General features: G+C 42.6%; 1 protein-coding gene across 3 annotated transcripts; it reads left to right on the top strand.

Annotated features, from left to right (window-relative positions):
- Nucleotides 1–1,606: 1,606 nt before the first annotated feature.
- Nucleotides 1,607–14,959, top strand: nr1d4b (nuclear receptor subfamily 1, group D, member 4b). 3 transcript variants are annotated; one of them, XM_021610056.2, is made up of 6 exons: nt 1,607–2,463; nt 10,065–10,370; nt 10,471–10,704; nt 12,243–12,796; nt 12,916–13,312; nt 13,419–14,959. In XM_021610056.2, the coding sequence occupies exons 1-6, from the start codon at nt 2,448–2,450 to the stop codon at nt 13,613–13,615; spliced, it is 1,704 nt and encodes a 567-aa protein (XP_021465731.1). In that variant the 5' UTR covers nt 1,607–2,447; the 3' UTR covers nt 13,616–14,959. The 3 variants fall into 3 exon arrangements, with proteins under 3 accessions (XP_021465731.1, XP_036839636.1, XP_036839638.1); XM_036983741.1 differs by lacking the exon at nt 1,607–2,463 and adding an exon at nt 4,606–5,278; XM_036983743.1 differs by lacking the exon at nt 1,607–2,463 and adding an exon at nt 4,608–5,315.
- Nucleotides 14,960–15,420: the final 461 nt, after the last annotated feature.

Below are 15,420 nucleotides of genomic sequence, written 5' to 3'. Positions count from 1 at the left end.
TGGCTAAGTGTGATTACGTGTGTCATAATAACCAAGCAACTTTGGTCAAGTTTGTCATAACCAATCAACTCTGGTAAAGTGTTTCATAACCAATCAACTTTGTCACCACTTATTTATTCAAAATCCGACAAACTTCTTTGATGTTCCTTTAAAAATAATGTTATGCCACATTTATGTTGTGCTTAATAACGTGTCAGTTACCGATTCTAAATATGAGTTGATATAAATAATTTTTGTATTTCTGTAAACTGAAGTACTTTCGTGTCATTCTGTGCGTAATTACACATTAATACTAGTCTAGAAAACCGCCTATAACGGGTGAAAAAAATCCGGGGACTATTGCCGCGTTCAAAACAACTGGGAACTCGGAAATCTCCGACTTCAGTGCGTTAAAAACAAGCGGAAATTGGGGAAATAACGAGCTCCGACTGGAAAACTCGATTTTAACGGTCATCCAACTCGGGAACTCGGGCCTATTTATAGAGCTCCGACTTTCCGAACTGAAGATCACTGAAGTCATGAAAAACAACTGGGAAAACAACTGGGAACTCGGAAAAATACGAGTTCAAGTTTGAACCTTTGCGATGGTTTTAGTTAAGGGAGTTGATGCAAACGAGACACTTGCGAAATGCATACATTAAAAATGACAAAGGCAATCTCTATCTTGCTAGGTACTATTTTGTATTTTATTAAAGCGGATAAAGTAGTAATGTGGGCAGTATAGTAGTTCCTGTGTTGCCTGGGATCAGGTTTTCGAGACTACAGTAATACCCAGAGGGCCCAGTTTCATGTATGGTTATATGACCAACAATGAGCAATGTCTGAAACATGATAATGACGAATGACTCTAGGCTATAAACTTTTCTTGAATCAGAAGCAACGTGGTCTAAAGCTTGTGCCATATGACGCATATATAATTCACATACTGCCCCTGCAAACCATAACGTTTGGCCAGCAGGAGTGAGCCGCGGCACAGTGAACTCCACCACGGAGTGGCGCTGCTTCATTACGGATAACACGTGAGGACGTTCTCTGGCTATAGGCTATTATAGGCCTACAATGGTTTAAAAGTGATGACGTCTAGCAGCCTATCAGCATTGACCAAATCTAACCAGCCGCCACAGAGAAAACATAACACAAACAACCCCTATTTGACCAGTTGTATAATAATGTTTTATAACCTAGTTGTATACATCTGCGTGACTCATCATGATTTATTTATTCAAAACCCGCTATATGATAAGAAAATTTGAGGCGCATGTACTGAGATGAGTCCCTCCAGCGGAGCTCAATGACCTAAATTCAGATCCATGTTTATGCGCAAAAAACTTGGACATCCGGGATGCCTACGATGTGCCTTTACAGAAAACTTTGATATTTGATGTGTTTTTTCATAACTGGTGTTGACCCACATTCTCATCATGGCAATTTCCGATGCTGAGATTCTAGCAAAAACAGAATCGCTTCTGAAGGCAGAACGTGTGGAGAGGAGGAAGGGTGGAGGGAGCGGTAGTCACGGTGAGCTCCGCCTACTTCAATGTGCTAGCCCCCTCCCTCCCCCTTCTTATCACAAGGCCCCTGACATTTGCATAGAATGTGTGTCAGTAGGACATCGTGTTCGGTGGCTCACATGCCGCGCGCACATGCAGCGGAGCTTTACCAGCATTCCAATGTCGAGTGAGTCTAACTGTCTCGCCTCCACTCTAGCTCTCCACCAATGAAAACGTGAGAACGAATAAAGAAAGGTGGAGTAAAAGAGGTGGATGAGATATTCTAATAGAGCGTGACATAGGCATACAGAGAGAAAAAGAGAGAGAGAGAAAAAAGAGAGAGAGACAGTGTAATCCCTAACATACAAAACCTACGACAGAGATTGAAAGGAACAAAAAAAACGGGGGTCAAAAAAAACTGGTCACATTTCTCAGACACCTGAAAACGTGCTGGTTAGTGTGGGCGAAGTGGATTGCCTATTAATGGATGGGTGTGCTTAAACTACTCCCACACTTATGTCTTTGGAGATGTTGATGGTGACTACACTGGCACTAGAGCTGAATGCTTGGAATTTATTTTCAAAGAACGTTTAGTTCAGCCTACTGTACATCACACGACCTACGGACACCAAGCGAATCAGGCTACGGGCAACAAAGGCACTGAACCTGTTCGCAATTACGCACATTGAAGACGATTTGTAACTATTTCGCCAAACCGAAACCTGTTTAGGTTTTGCTCAACTTTAAATCAGTTTTGATATCTTTCACACTTGACGGGTTTGAAGGACCTGCGCACAGTCTCATTGCTTTTGTCATTGGGATTGGCTACCAACTCTATGCTTTCTTGGCGGTTCATGACTGTATAACCTATATCAACGAAACTCCTCATTGACGCAGAGACAAACCAACATTAAATCATTTGAATATCGTTTATAAATCAACCAAACACCGGAAAACATGGAAAACAGCCCTGGTGAGTTTCATTACGTTATTACCAATCTATGCTATTGTCAGTTGTAGGCTAAGGTATCAATATATTTGCCTATACTGTACTTGTAAATTAACACTACTGAGTAAATGTAATATGTACTATGTTGGCATTTTCCTTCACTGTGTTTGGTGCATAGGCTATACCTTGCGTGCGTAATGGTAATACGCAGGGCAGTTCCTGTGATTATCTTTGTAAAATGTTATTATTTCAGAATGAATGAGTTGATTGTTCATGTCATCATGTATTTCCAGCGGCTACACTGCATATCCATATAAATGGATACATTAATGAAATGTAATTTATGAAGCTTGATCCATAAACCTGAAGGTTGCCAAGCCTTCATTGAGTTGTAGAGGTTCTCAAACCTCTCCTCGGGGACCCCCAGCCCTTCCATGTATTTGATCTATTCCAGAGCTAGCACACCTGATTCAAGCAATGATTTATATATACACTAGATGACTAATAGGGGGCGCTGTGTTGAAGCCATTTCGCCTCCATCTTGGCACACCCACACCGTTGTAAAAAGTATTTGGGAAGCTATAGAAATGTATGATGTATTATTTGTCAACATTCGTTTTTGTCACATGTATTATATTACAGACACTGTAATGCATACTTTTAAATTATATTATGTGAGCTAAACATGAAATAAAAAATATAATATATATTTTCCTTGAAGGTTAGGGTTTGGCCGGGGTAGGTGTCATTGTAAATAATAATTTGTTCTTTAACTGACTTGCCTAGTTAAATAAAGGTTAAATAAAATAAATACAAATAAGTATATATTTTTAGAGATTACTAACCAATCATAAATACATGTAATTTTGTCCTTGAAGCATTTCATTGAAATACTGTACAATTCCATTCATTCCTATGGAGGACTGCTCTTACTGGGGAGTGCCAATATTAGTTATCCAGGGTTTATGTACAACATTGGAGTCATCTTGTCAACTAATCATCAAGCTTTTGCTGCATTTATAACCAAGTGGGAAGGTAGTATTTACCACATACAACTGGGACAAATCCACTTCAACGACCCTCCAATGCATTAATCTAATCAGTTTGCAGCAGTCTGTTTTTTTCACCCCTGGTGTCGTAGCAGACTGCTGCAACCTGATTGGCTGAATGCGAAACGCAACAACCGGGAGTATCATTAGACACTTTAGCATGGTGGAGAAAAATGTTTTTATTTTCCGCCTTCTCACCATTAAATCGAGTGAAGGACGAAATCGACGCCTTTGCATCCTGAATGGATAATGTTTTGTGTACGAACCGGTCCATACGTTCTGCATACGTTTCCTTTGGATGATAAAATGAAACGACTCAATATCGCCAACCGACGGCCTTTGGGCTTCAACTCATGTGCAGCACCGGTCCGACCTTACATGCTCTGTCGTGCTATAGCTGGGCTATCCTTCATGTACCTAGTCAGTTTCTAATCATACAATATTATTTTATGGATATATTGTTTCTTTACATAATTTGGAACAACTTTGATTATCTGTTGCGAAGATGCACTTTGTGCTTAAAGTTGCCTTGACTTGGAGAGTTTAGAATTGTTGGCGCAATCTAATCAAACCGGATGACGAGGGGAAAACAAAGCCATTCGAATCCTTTCATCAGCACTACTCCAGAAAGGTGTTCCCTTCTTTGACCTGAGATTGCGTGTTTACGGGTCTGTGACTCATTGACAGAACTGGTCACGCGCCCTGCGACTCCCCTATAGTTCAGCGCTGCTGCGCAACTTTTTGCTCTCAACACGTGTCAAGAACCTATCACGCCTATTCCATAGACATGTGAGCCAAAGCAATTTATTAATGAACTGGTCATGACTTGAAGGCCAACTTTTAAGCACAAACAAGCTATTTAAGCCAGATCCAAATGAAATAGATGGGGAATAGATCACAAAAACAGTTTTATCACTATCTTCCCTGATCGATTGCATATGCCAGCAGAGCTAGTCAAAACAATTTTACCAATACTATTTAATAAGATATTCAAAAATACAAGATATTGAATACAAAAGGTATTTATGCAAATATGAATTAGACTAAGTTAAATTAAATATATGTTTGGGTGCCAACCATATCCTATTGGCTAATGGATCACTGGAATCAGTGGAATGATGCCCACAAGCCCACTCAATAATGGGTAGTGGTCAACCTTAATTTCAACAGATATGTTGACCAAGTTGGCCTCCATAGGACATACATTCATAGCAGTAAATTCATCTCTGGCAGGACACAATATGGGGGTGGTTCCCTAATAAAGGAAATCCCTGTACTAGGTGACTCAATTTACCACTCACTATTCTAAAGTGAAAGATATTCTAATAGCATTAATTAAATATTCAATACACAAGCATTGCATTTAGAGTCAGGTGATACTGATAATAGGAAGCAATTACCATAAACGTAATGTTATTAGCGTACACAGTGGAGGCTGGAATAACTCCAATGCCAAAGATACAGTATTTCCCCGAAGACAGCACGTAACGGGATTGTGACATTGGTATGGAATTACCGCGCTCCCTATTTACAGCCATGTCCTCGAGTCTAATAAGTATCTGAGCCATTACATGCATGGCAACCGTCTGATAATGGTGGACATCATGCTCTTGATTTACCCGAGTGCCCACGGTGCATGCCTAGCGCGACATCACGTGCATTAACTTTGGCATCCACGTGCCGCGCGTGATTCCCACCCCGCCCTCACGAATTTATCAGTCTTTCTCGCGCGCTCCAGGTTTACTCACAGCCTTTCCGGGGGACTCCTGTTATGCCTTTGCAAGAGATTGGTCAGTGTGTCCGAACGTTTATCAGCCTATTAACTAGGTTTGTGTTCATTTCTTTACGGCGATATATTTTCTTTGGGAAAGACAACTGAATACTATGACTTATTATACAGTATATCCAATATAGCGGACATTGTGATACATTTCTTATACATCGTATCAATAGCCAAAATGTCACGTGTTGAGGATAGCCTACATTGTAGCAATAGTCCACTCATTGATATCATAAATGACTCTGACAAATAAACCCAACTAGCGAACTCAAAACCTCGAACATTCTGTTTGAATGGTCGTCAAGTCTGTCTGTATAATATAGCTATAATATGTTTGCCTACTTTGTCAAAGTAACTATAGGCTTCTACTCCAAGATAATTGTTATATTGCCCTACTTCTGCCAATAATTGCAAAGACTATTCTGTTTATATGAGTAACTGGAAAATATATTATTATTACTCTACTTGTATTCAATGTATTTTGTTTTTAACCAATTTTACACCTCTCTGAATACCAGTCTTATTCACTGTAATTTACTTATAGAGTCACTCTTTCAGTAAACCACCAAACACTTACAAATGAAGGCCAATGAGATTATAGATTACACAAGGAGACAGTGTCTGGAGGGAACAAGGGAAGGAGGGAGTGAGTAAGGGTGTTAGGGGTCACAGAGAGAGGGAGGGCATTGGTGTGACTCACGTTGTCTGGCACTCCCCTCCAGCCCTGCCCACTATGAGATTAGCTCACACGAGTCTCCTCACCTGATTTAAGCCCTGGCCGTTTAGCTGACTTCCCTCTAAGCACTGGAGATAAAGCTGACCTCAACCTCAGTGACAGAGTATGGAGGTTCTACAACAGCAGTGGCTGTGGTACCATTATATATGTGACTTTAGGACAGGGGGTAAGGTGAGAAGCTGGTTATCGGATGGGAAGGGATGTGGGCTTTACCTTGAAAAAACTCAACTCATAGTCATTAGATTGTCATGTTATAAAGGACATAATTACAATATGGTTTATGAGCTATTTGGTCTTTATACAATTAGGGTTAGAGGTAAATAAAATAAAATTCATATTTGGTTTGAAAGATATGTATTTCTGTCCAAGCTGAGTGTTTTCCCACCTGACTCTTACCTCATGGTCAAGTGGTCCATGTGCCACCCCATTACACGAGAGGGTAAGGAAGTTAGAAAAGGCGTTTCCTGATAGATATGCTATACATATGGTATACAAACATGCCACCTGGCTGATTCCCATCTAACGGTGGATGGGACTCCCATGAGAGGGGAAGGAAGGAGGGGTTAGTTACTGTCTATTTACTATCATACTGCCCTACCCCACATATCACATATGACCTGTGTCATAGTGTAGTGCTCCAGGCCAAACTCAGGTTCCTGTTAAATTACTCTTTCTCTGCCATAGAGAAGGCCAGGGGTCAGGTTACCCTCACAGAGCTGACACCTGACACTGGAAACCTAACTAACAACTCAGGACTATGTGACAATCACTGGGAACAACTTAGTTGGGTGTGGAGCCTAAACTTCACATGGGGCTGTCAGGTAGCGTAGAGGAAGCCACATGCAAACAGTGAAGCCCCAGCAGAGTTCATCTCCGTCAGTCAGTGTTGACACGTGCTGGCAGAGGAATTACAATCAGGCACACTCAATTTAAGCTAAACAGACATTCCCAGCCAGATGCACGTGTCTCCTCCAGCAGAGAGAGAAAGAAGGGAAGGCAGGAGGCAGATCTACATGATGTTTCATAGATAATTCAAGGTCCCTGGGAAAAACGAGGTAAAGGATGCAAATATGAAATAAACTGACAGTCAAGATATTGGAGTCATATGCTATTGAATTTGCAAATTTGTCTGACCTGTATTGAAAACATAAAAGTCTGATTGAAATTATATTCAATCAGGTGTGTAATCAGTCAGAAAACTACAGTTGAAGTCAGAAGTTTACATACACCTTAGCCAAATACATTTAAACCCAGTTTTTCACAATTCCTGACATTTAATCCTAGCAATAATTCCCTGTTTTAGGTCTATTAGGATCACCACTTTATTTTAAGAATGTGAAATGTCAGAATAATAGTAGAGAGTGATTTATTTCAGCTTTTATTTCTTTCGTCACATTCCCAGTGGGTCAGAAGTTTACAAACACTCAACTAGTATTTGATAGCATTGCCTTTAAATTGTTTAACTTGGGTCAAATGTTTCAGGTAGCCTTCCACAAGCTTCCCACAATACGTTGGGTGAATTTTAGCCCATTGTCCTGACAGAGCTGGTGTAACTGAATCAGGTTTGAAGGCCTCCTTGCTCGCACACACTTTTTCAGTTCTGCCCACAAATGTTCTATAGGATTGAGGTCAGGGCTTTGTGATGGCCACTCCAATACCTTGACTTTGTTGTCCTTAAGCCATATTGCCACAACTTTGGAAGTATGCTTGGGGTCATTGTCCATTTGGAAGACCCATTTGCAACCAAGCTTTAACTTCCTGACTTATGTCTTGAGATGTTGCTTCAATATATCCACATAATTTCCCTTCCTCATGATATCCTCTATTTTGTGAAGTGCACCAGTCCCTCCTACAGCAAAGCACCCCCACAACATGATGCTGCCACCCACGTGCTTCACGGTTGGGATGATGTTCTTCGGCATGCAAGCCTCCCCCTTTTTCCTCCAAACATAACGATGGTCATTATGGCCAAACAGTTCTATTTTTGTTTCATCAGACCAGAGGACATTTCTCCAAAAAGTATTATCTTTGTCCCCATGTGCAGATGCAAACCATAGTCTGGCCTTTTTTTTCTCAGTTTATGTTGATAGAGGACTCGTTTTACTGTGGATATAGATACTTTTTAAGCTGTTTCCTCCAGCATCTTCACAAAGTAATTTGCTGTTGTTCTGAGATTGATTTGCACTTTTCGCACCAAAGTACGTTCATCTCTAGATGACAGAACGCGTCTCCTTCCTGAGCGATATGACGGCTGCGTGGTCCCATGGTGTTTATACTTGCATACTATTGTTTGTGCAGATGAACGTGGTACCTTTGTGCGTTTGGAAATTGCTCCCAAGGATGAACCAGACTTGTGGAGGTCTAGAATTTTTTTTCTGAGATCATGGCTGGTTTATATGGATTTTCCCATGATGTCAAGCAAAGAGGCACTGAGTTTGAAGGTAGGCCTTGAAATACATCCACAGGTACACCTCCAATTGACTCAAATTATTTCAATTAGCCTATCAGAAGCTTCTAAAGCCATGACATAATCTTCTGGAATTTTCCAAGCTGTTTAAAGGCACAGTTAACTTAGTGTATGTAAACTTCTGACCCACTGGAATTGTGATGCAGTGAATTATAAGTGAAATAATCTGTATGTAAACAATTGTTGGAAAAATGACTTGTGTCATGCACACAGTAGATATCCAAACCGACTTGCCAAAACTATAGTTTGTTAACAAGAGATTTGTGGAGTGGTTGAAAAACGAGTTTTAATGACTTCAACCTAAGTGTATGTAAACTTCCGACTTCAACTGTAACTGCATGAATTGTAACTCACATAACAAGGTTCAAAGGAACTGATGTAACACCTATGCGCTTGCAGTTGGACATAGCCTATGTGTAAGAATGCTTTAATTTGCTTGTTCTGTCACTGAAAAAAATAATTCAATCTATGTGGGCACGGGTTTGTGATACATATAACTTCCCTTGACTGAGTAAAACACCAAGAAAACAGCTTTGTATGTCGCACCCTCTGGGTTTCCGGAGGCTCAGTGGAATGCATGGCAGTATACACACAGTAGACTGCCCTGCCTTCCCTCTGTACGTACAGTACTAAAGCCCTCTCTCTTTCAAACGTGAGCTCCCAGCTGCCTGTTATTGTACTGCGGCTGTTGTCTACACGGGACTGCGGAAAGCGCCTTGTGAGCCCTAACAGGAACTGTGTCAGGAGTCCATGTGAGTCGGCGGTCAGGTGGCTGGCGGTTTGAGCAAGCTCCGGGCGTGCCGCCAGGGGGAAAAGCAAGGCTTGCTTTTAGAGCGAGCAGGCAGCTGGCTCCAGGCTGGCTGGCTCAGCGTACACGTGAGGGGCTGTCGCTCTTCTCGTACACAGAGCACGATCTTTACAGGGAGGGAGGGAGGGAGAGGGAGGCAGTAATGAGACATTTCTGAGTTTACATCCCCAACTTGCTTTCGAACATTGAAGAATTTGAGTGAGAACTTTGAGTAACTTATATAGCCAAGACATATTTGTATCAAAACCTGGCCATTGTGGGAATTGTTTTATTATTTTGTTTTTGTATAAATTCAAGGTCCCACATCATCTAACACTGAATTAGACAAAGCTAGAATGATAATGCTAGTTTTGAAGTCTTATATGCACATTTTGGAAAAAGACTATTGACAAATATCAAGTCGGTCCCCAGTTAGATTTGACCTCATTCTCCAGACACATTCTTACCTTATTTGACCTTTTATCGGCTTCTTTGAGACTGGTTATGTTTTAAATGTCGACTAAACATGCAGGAGGTGTGTTCATGTTTGGTAATCCATCCAAGTAAAGACAGGCACCTAATCAAAATAGCCTATTGCTCATCACTTATCTGTTAGTTTACCTACCTACATTGTGTGCCTGTCTGTGTGCGTGTGGAACTATTTCAACACAGATATGGATATTGATCTTAAGCATCTTTGCACAGATAGTTTGCTGGCAGCATAGCCTTCTGTCTGCTTCCTTGTGTCACGGTGACAGCAGTGACACTAACTGCCTCTCTCTCTTCTCGTCCTCTTTGCCCTCCAGGTGGTGTGATACTGTATGCTGGCTCATCTGGTAGTGCCAGCCCCAGCCCTGGCAGCCCCTCCAGCGGGTACCAGACCCAGTCCCCCCGGTCCTCCCATTCCCAATCGTCATCTCCTGAGCCTGTCTCCTTCCCCGAGATCGGCCCTCTGAAGAGAGAAAGAGGGGAGAACAGGGGAGGACCTTCACCCAAACTAGTCTTCCAGTTCCCTGAAGCCAATGCCTCTACAACCACTACATCCTCTGGCAATACCTACGCCCACCCTATGTTGGCCAAGAGGCCCTGCGGATTCACTGGCACCTTCACCAGTAAGTACCACTTCTACTGGCTTTCTGTTTTTATTTTTTCTTATTATATTTGTCTATTATAATGTCTAACCAATCATTCCTCTCTTTGTGTACCTCACAGAGACAGGAGGCATGGTGCTCCTGTGTAAGGTGTGTGGGGACATTGCGTCTGGCTTCCATTACGGCGTTCACGCCTGTGAAGGCTGCAAGGGTTTCTTCCGCCGCAGCATCCAGCAGAACATCCACTACAAGATGTGTGTGAAGAATGAAAGCTGCCTGATCATGCGCATGAACCGCAACCGGTGCCAGCACTGCCGTTTCAAGAAGTGTCTCTCCGTGGGCATGTCCAGAGATGGTAAGAGAACATTCCATCTATATCTGGCATCATTCTCCTTCTTCAGTCACACCTTCTCGATGCCCCATCCATTCTCTCTCTCCTTCATCTCTCCTTCTGTTCTTTCTTCCACTCCTTCTCCATCTCTGATTGATGACAGAAGCAGATGAGGAGTCCCAGTAGTCATCAGTCATGGGAAAAATAGTTGCAAATACAGTTTTTTATTGTCAATTCATTATACCATCTGTGTCAGATTGAAAGTGTTTGCACATCTAAAGTCTATAACATTCAGGCTTGTAGCCTAGTGGTTAGAGCATTGGACTTGTAACTGAAAGGTTGCAAGATCGAATCCCCGAGCTGACAAGGTCAAAATCTGTCTTTCTGCCCCTGAACAAAGCAGTTAACCCACTGTTCCTAGGCTGTCATTGAAATTAAGAATTTGTTCTTAACTGACTTGCCTAGTTAAATAAAGGTAAAATAAATGTAATAGTCCATGTTCTAATACTGGTAAACTATTCAAATATTGATAGTACAGTTGGTACAGTTAGATGCTCAGCTCCATCCCTCTCCTGTATGGCATCATTTCCCTACAGGCCACCGTATACTCCTGAGATCTCTCTAAACTAGGTGATAATAAATCATCTACTTTTCTGGAGCAAACATTTTGAGGTGACCTATAAAAGGAAAACGCTAGTGAGGAGGAAAATTACCCACCATTGCGCCAATTACTGAAAAGGCTCTATTATCACAGCATAGGTGTAGCTTTTTTTTTATACCTTTGATATTTGAATATTTAATGTATGAATACAAGGAATTCATTTAAAACTACATTTTTGATGTCACTCATCTAACCCATTTTCCCTTTCCAGCTTTTTACCCTTCACTCTAATTCTCATTCCCTTACTCCCTAACTCTCATTCAATTATCCTCTTACTCCTTTACCCTCTCAGTCCTTTACCTTCTCACTCTCCTTTACGTTGACATCTCCTCTCCTCCCTCCTCTGTCACTCGGTCAATGACAATGTTTACTCCAGCGGACCCAGTAACCTATTTTCATAGAGAAAGGAACGAGTCCTTAACAGAAACATAGAGAGGAGCGAGGGGTGAGGAAGAAAGAGGAAGAGAGTGATCAGGATAGAGGGAGCAGGAGGGAAAGAGATTGGGGGAAGGGGTGTAGCATACAGTAGCAGACTATAAATAGCTTTGGCAGAGGAGGTGTGCTATAGAGAGGGGGATGGGAAGTTTGGAGAGATAAAGAGGGGGATGAAGGAGTCAAATGAGGAGAGGAAAGGGGGTGGTATACCATGTCATTTGATGGTTGATTGAAACAGATTGGTTATATAGAGAGGAGAGAAATCTCCCCCAGCTCTCTATACCCTGTAGGATTAGTCAGTAATCATGCCATACAGTGATTGCACTCACAATCAGTGTCAGGGAGTAAAAGATTGAATTAGATAGATAAGTATCAGGCCACTGCTATACTAGCTCTAGTAACTGCCATCGGGAAAGTGATCAATTCGTTAGCTAACTTATTTTCCCCTTGTCCTCCTTCTCCTCAGCTGTGCGTTTTGGGCGTATCCCCAAGCGTGAGAAGCAGAGGCTATTGGACGAGATGCAGAGCTACATGAACAGCCTCAATGAATCAGCATCCATGGAGATTGACTCCTCACCTTCTTCCTCTGAGGCCCCAGCCAGTCCAGAATCTGGAGATTCCATTTCCTCTGCCTACCACAACATCTTCGCCCAAGAGGATGTGAAGCCAGTAATCAAGATGGCCGTCAACATCAACAACAACAATGTCCGTAACAATCCAGCACATGAGTCTGGCTACTCTCACCCGGCACACCAAACCCACTCCCATTCCAACCCCTCTCAGGGGTACCAGTCACACCCCACACAAAGCTACCAGACCCCCTCGCGCTGCCCACGCAACAACAATGTTGACAACGCCCAGTATACCTACCAACCATCATCCAATCAGAGTCAATGCCCATTGTCCAATGGTAGCCAGCCAGCTCAGACCTTCCAAGCCAATCAAAACAGCTTTCCAGCTGGCAAGTCTCAAAACCAGACTACCTGCCCCTGGAAGTTGAATGGAGGTGCCAAAGTTCTGGTGAGTCTCATTAAAATACTTCCTTAGTAAAAATATTTCCTTAGTATTACTATATATACAATACACACATGATTGTAGGAGTGTCATAGAGCCATTCTAACCCTCTCCCTCTCTCTCAGGCGTGTCCCTTGAACGCATGTCCCGTGGCCCCCCGTGACCGTTCCAGCCAGCAGATATGGGAGGCCTTCTCCCAGTGCTTCACCCCAGCCGTCAAGGAGGTGGTGGAGTTTGCCAAGAGCATCCCAGGGTTCCAGAGTCTCAGCCAGCATGACCAGGTCATGCTGCTTAAGGCTGGCACCTTCCAGGTGCTGATGGTCAGATTCTGCTCGCTGTTCGACCCCAAGGAGAAGACGGTGACCTTCCTGAACGGCCAAACATACCCCCTGATGTCCCTGCGGGCGCTGGGTATGGGCACTCTGCTGGACGCCATGTTTGAGTTTAGTGAGAAGCTGGGAGCTCTAGGTCTAGAGCCCGATGAGATGGCCCTCTTCATGGCTGTGGTGCTAGTGTCTGCTGGTAAGAGACTCATAAGCGACACACTTTAAAAATCTCTTTAAAAATCACATATGTTTTGTTTTGCTTTTTCGCGATGCATCTAACCCTCTCTCCTCTCGTCTCGCAGACCGTTCAGGTATGGCTGACGTTGTTGCAGTGGAGCAGCTTCAGGAGAGTCTGATCAAAGCCCTGCGCTCGCTCATCACCCGCCGTCGCCCTGACGACAGCACCCTCTTCCCCAAGCTGCTGCTGCGCCTGCCCGACCTGCGCACCCTCAACAACCTGCACTCTGACAAACTGCTGGCCTTCAGCATCGACCTCTAAGGGCCTGGAGAAACCACAGCCCACAGGGACACCCACTGACTACCGGACCCCCGAAAGGGGCAGTCCTCTTGGGAAACACCCTCATGATCCCTTCACTCCAGCCATAAGCCACCAGCCAGTCACCATCAGGCTCTCTTCAATGAGCTGTGTTTGCTGGAGCTGGAACTGGGACAGAAGCAGGGTTGGACAAGGTGAATGAGTGGACTGAGAGGCATCTCAAAGGAAGATGGAGGAAAAGAGGAGGGTGGAGACTCTTGAACTATGACCTCATGAACAATACTCAGAGCTGGTAAAACCTCTAAAAGACTCATAGACTTATAGTCTGCTGAACAAGTCGGTGTGCTGTGAGTTAAATGGCAAAGCACCATCTTAGACCAACTCAGCTCCCAAAGTTGAGGGACGAGGGTCTAAAAATCCTCCATTACCCATAACTCCCGGTGACAGTGATTGAAGACCAAAATTCTGTTCCATTCCTCCTCTCTGATTCCACGCTTCACTATGTCCTTCTGTCTGCAACAGACAGACAGGGGCAAACCAGCAAGAAGGAAGGACACCCTCTTCACGTGAGAAAGGGAAATACACACAAACTATATCTTTTCTTCCTACACATTCACCCTACACAGGCTGTTCAATGAATAACAAAGCACTTTCCATACATCAACACACATCTGAAATCAACCCATATAATAGAGCAATAGCAATGTATAAAACACACTATTAGATCCCTAACTGACTGTGTTATACACTGTTATAATGACCTAAGCTATTTTCAAAATCACGTCATCTATCTTTTTGGAAATCAAATATTTGGGATTTGATGAGAAAATTGATTATTTCCATTTGTAAGAATTGAGAGTAGGATGGATTGTATTTGTATGCTGTAATCAGGGAGATACTATTTGGACATTTTAGACCATATTTGTCGGGTTATGTTTTAAGGTATTCTATTGTTGTACATATTAGATATAATATTTGTGACTGGTTCCTACTCCATTTGTTTGAGTTGATTGCTGTATGATGTTAGCACCATTGAAGACAAAGCAACGGTGCCATGTTCAAGAGGTGCCCGATTGTTTGGGTGATGCAAGGTGTGCATCTACTGTATGTGTCCATTGGTCTTCCCTGGAGCATTACAAACCCCACCCCTCATTCTTACCGCAACAAGAGAGCAACCGATGGAACCATGTGCACAAACCATGTAAAAAAGTGTTTGATTTGAACCTATATTATTGAAATATAACTATTGTTAATTGATCCATGCATCACCTCGTGTATATTTTGTAAATGTTTCATGTTTAAACTTCTTCCATAGAGAACCAATATTAAATGACATTATATACTGTACTTTATCTGTACGACTCTTCTTAACTCTGACTTTTTTTGTGTCACCGACTTACATAAAAGCCACTATTACCATTAACTCTACCAAACATGTCCTATATAAGCACACAACCTACAGATAAACACACTCATCCTCACAGAGCAGATATAACAATGAACCATGCAGAGACAGAATGCTTAGGATGCTAACCGTGTCAAAATATATTTTAAAGAATATAATGTGGGTAAATGTGTCAAGTGTTTCTGAACGTGACTCGGAGTAGATGAAGTCATCTGACCCAGCCCAGCGCTACTTGCCGCAGAGCCAGATACATACAGAGAAAAGTTAAAACAACGGGACGTGTCCACAGTGTAACTGACATCCATCTGTGCTTTTCTGGAGATTAACAAAAGAGAACAGCTATTATGATTACTGAAGAGCGAGAGAATCTGTGTGTGTGTGCATGTGCAATGCATGTGTGTGT

The sequence above is a fragment of the Oncorhynchus mykiss genome, chromosome 7 (genome assembly GCF_013265735.2).
Source record: "Oncorhynchus mykiss isolate Arlee chromosome 7, USDA_OmykA_1.1, whole genome shotgun sequence".
Lineage (NCBI taxonomy): Eukaryota > Metazoa > Chordata > Actinopteri > Salmoniformes > Salmonidae > Oncorhynchus > Oncorhynchus mykiss.
This window is presented reverse-complemented; position numbering and strand designations above follow the sequence as displayed.

Coding starts and splice junctions, on each gene's coding strand:
- nr1d4b (XM_036983741.1), top strand. Junction 10,705..12,242: donor CGTGGGCATGTCCAGAGATG/GTAAGAGAACAT, acceptor CCTTCTCCTCAG/CTGTGCGTTTTGGGCGTATC. Junction 13,313..13,418: donor TGTGGTGCTAGTGTCTGCTG/GTAAGAGACTCA, acceptor CTCGTCTCGCAG/ACCGTTCAGGTATGGCTGAC.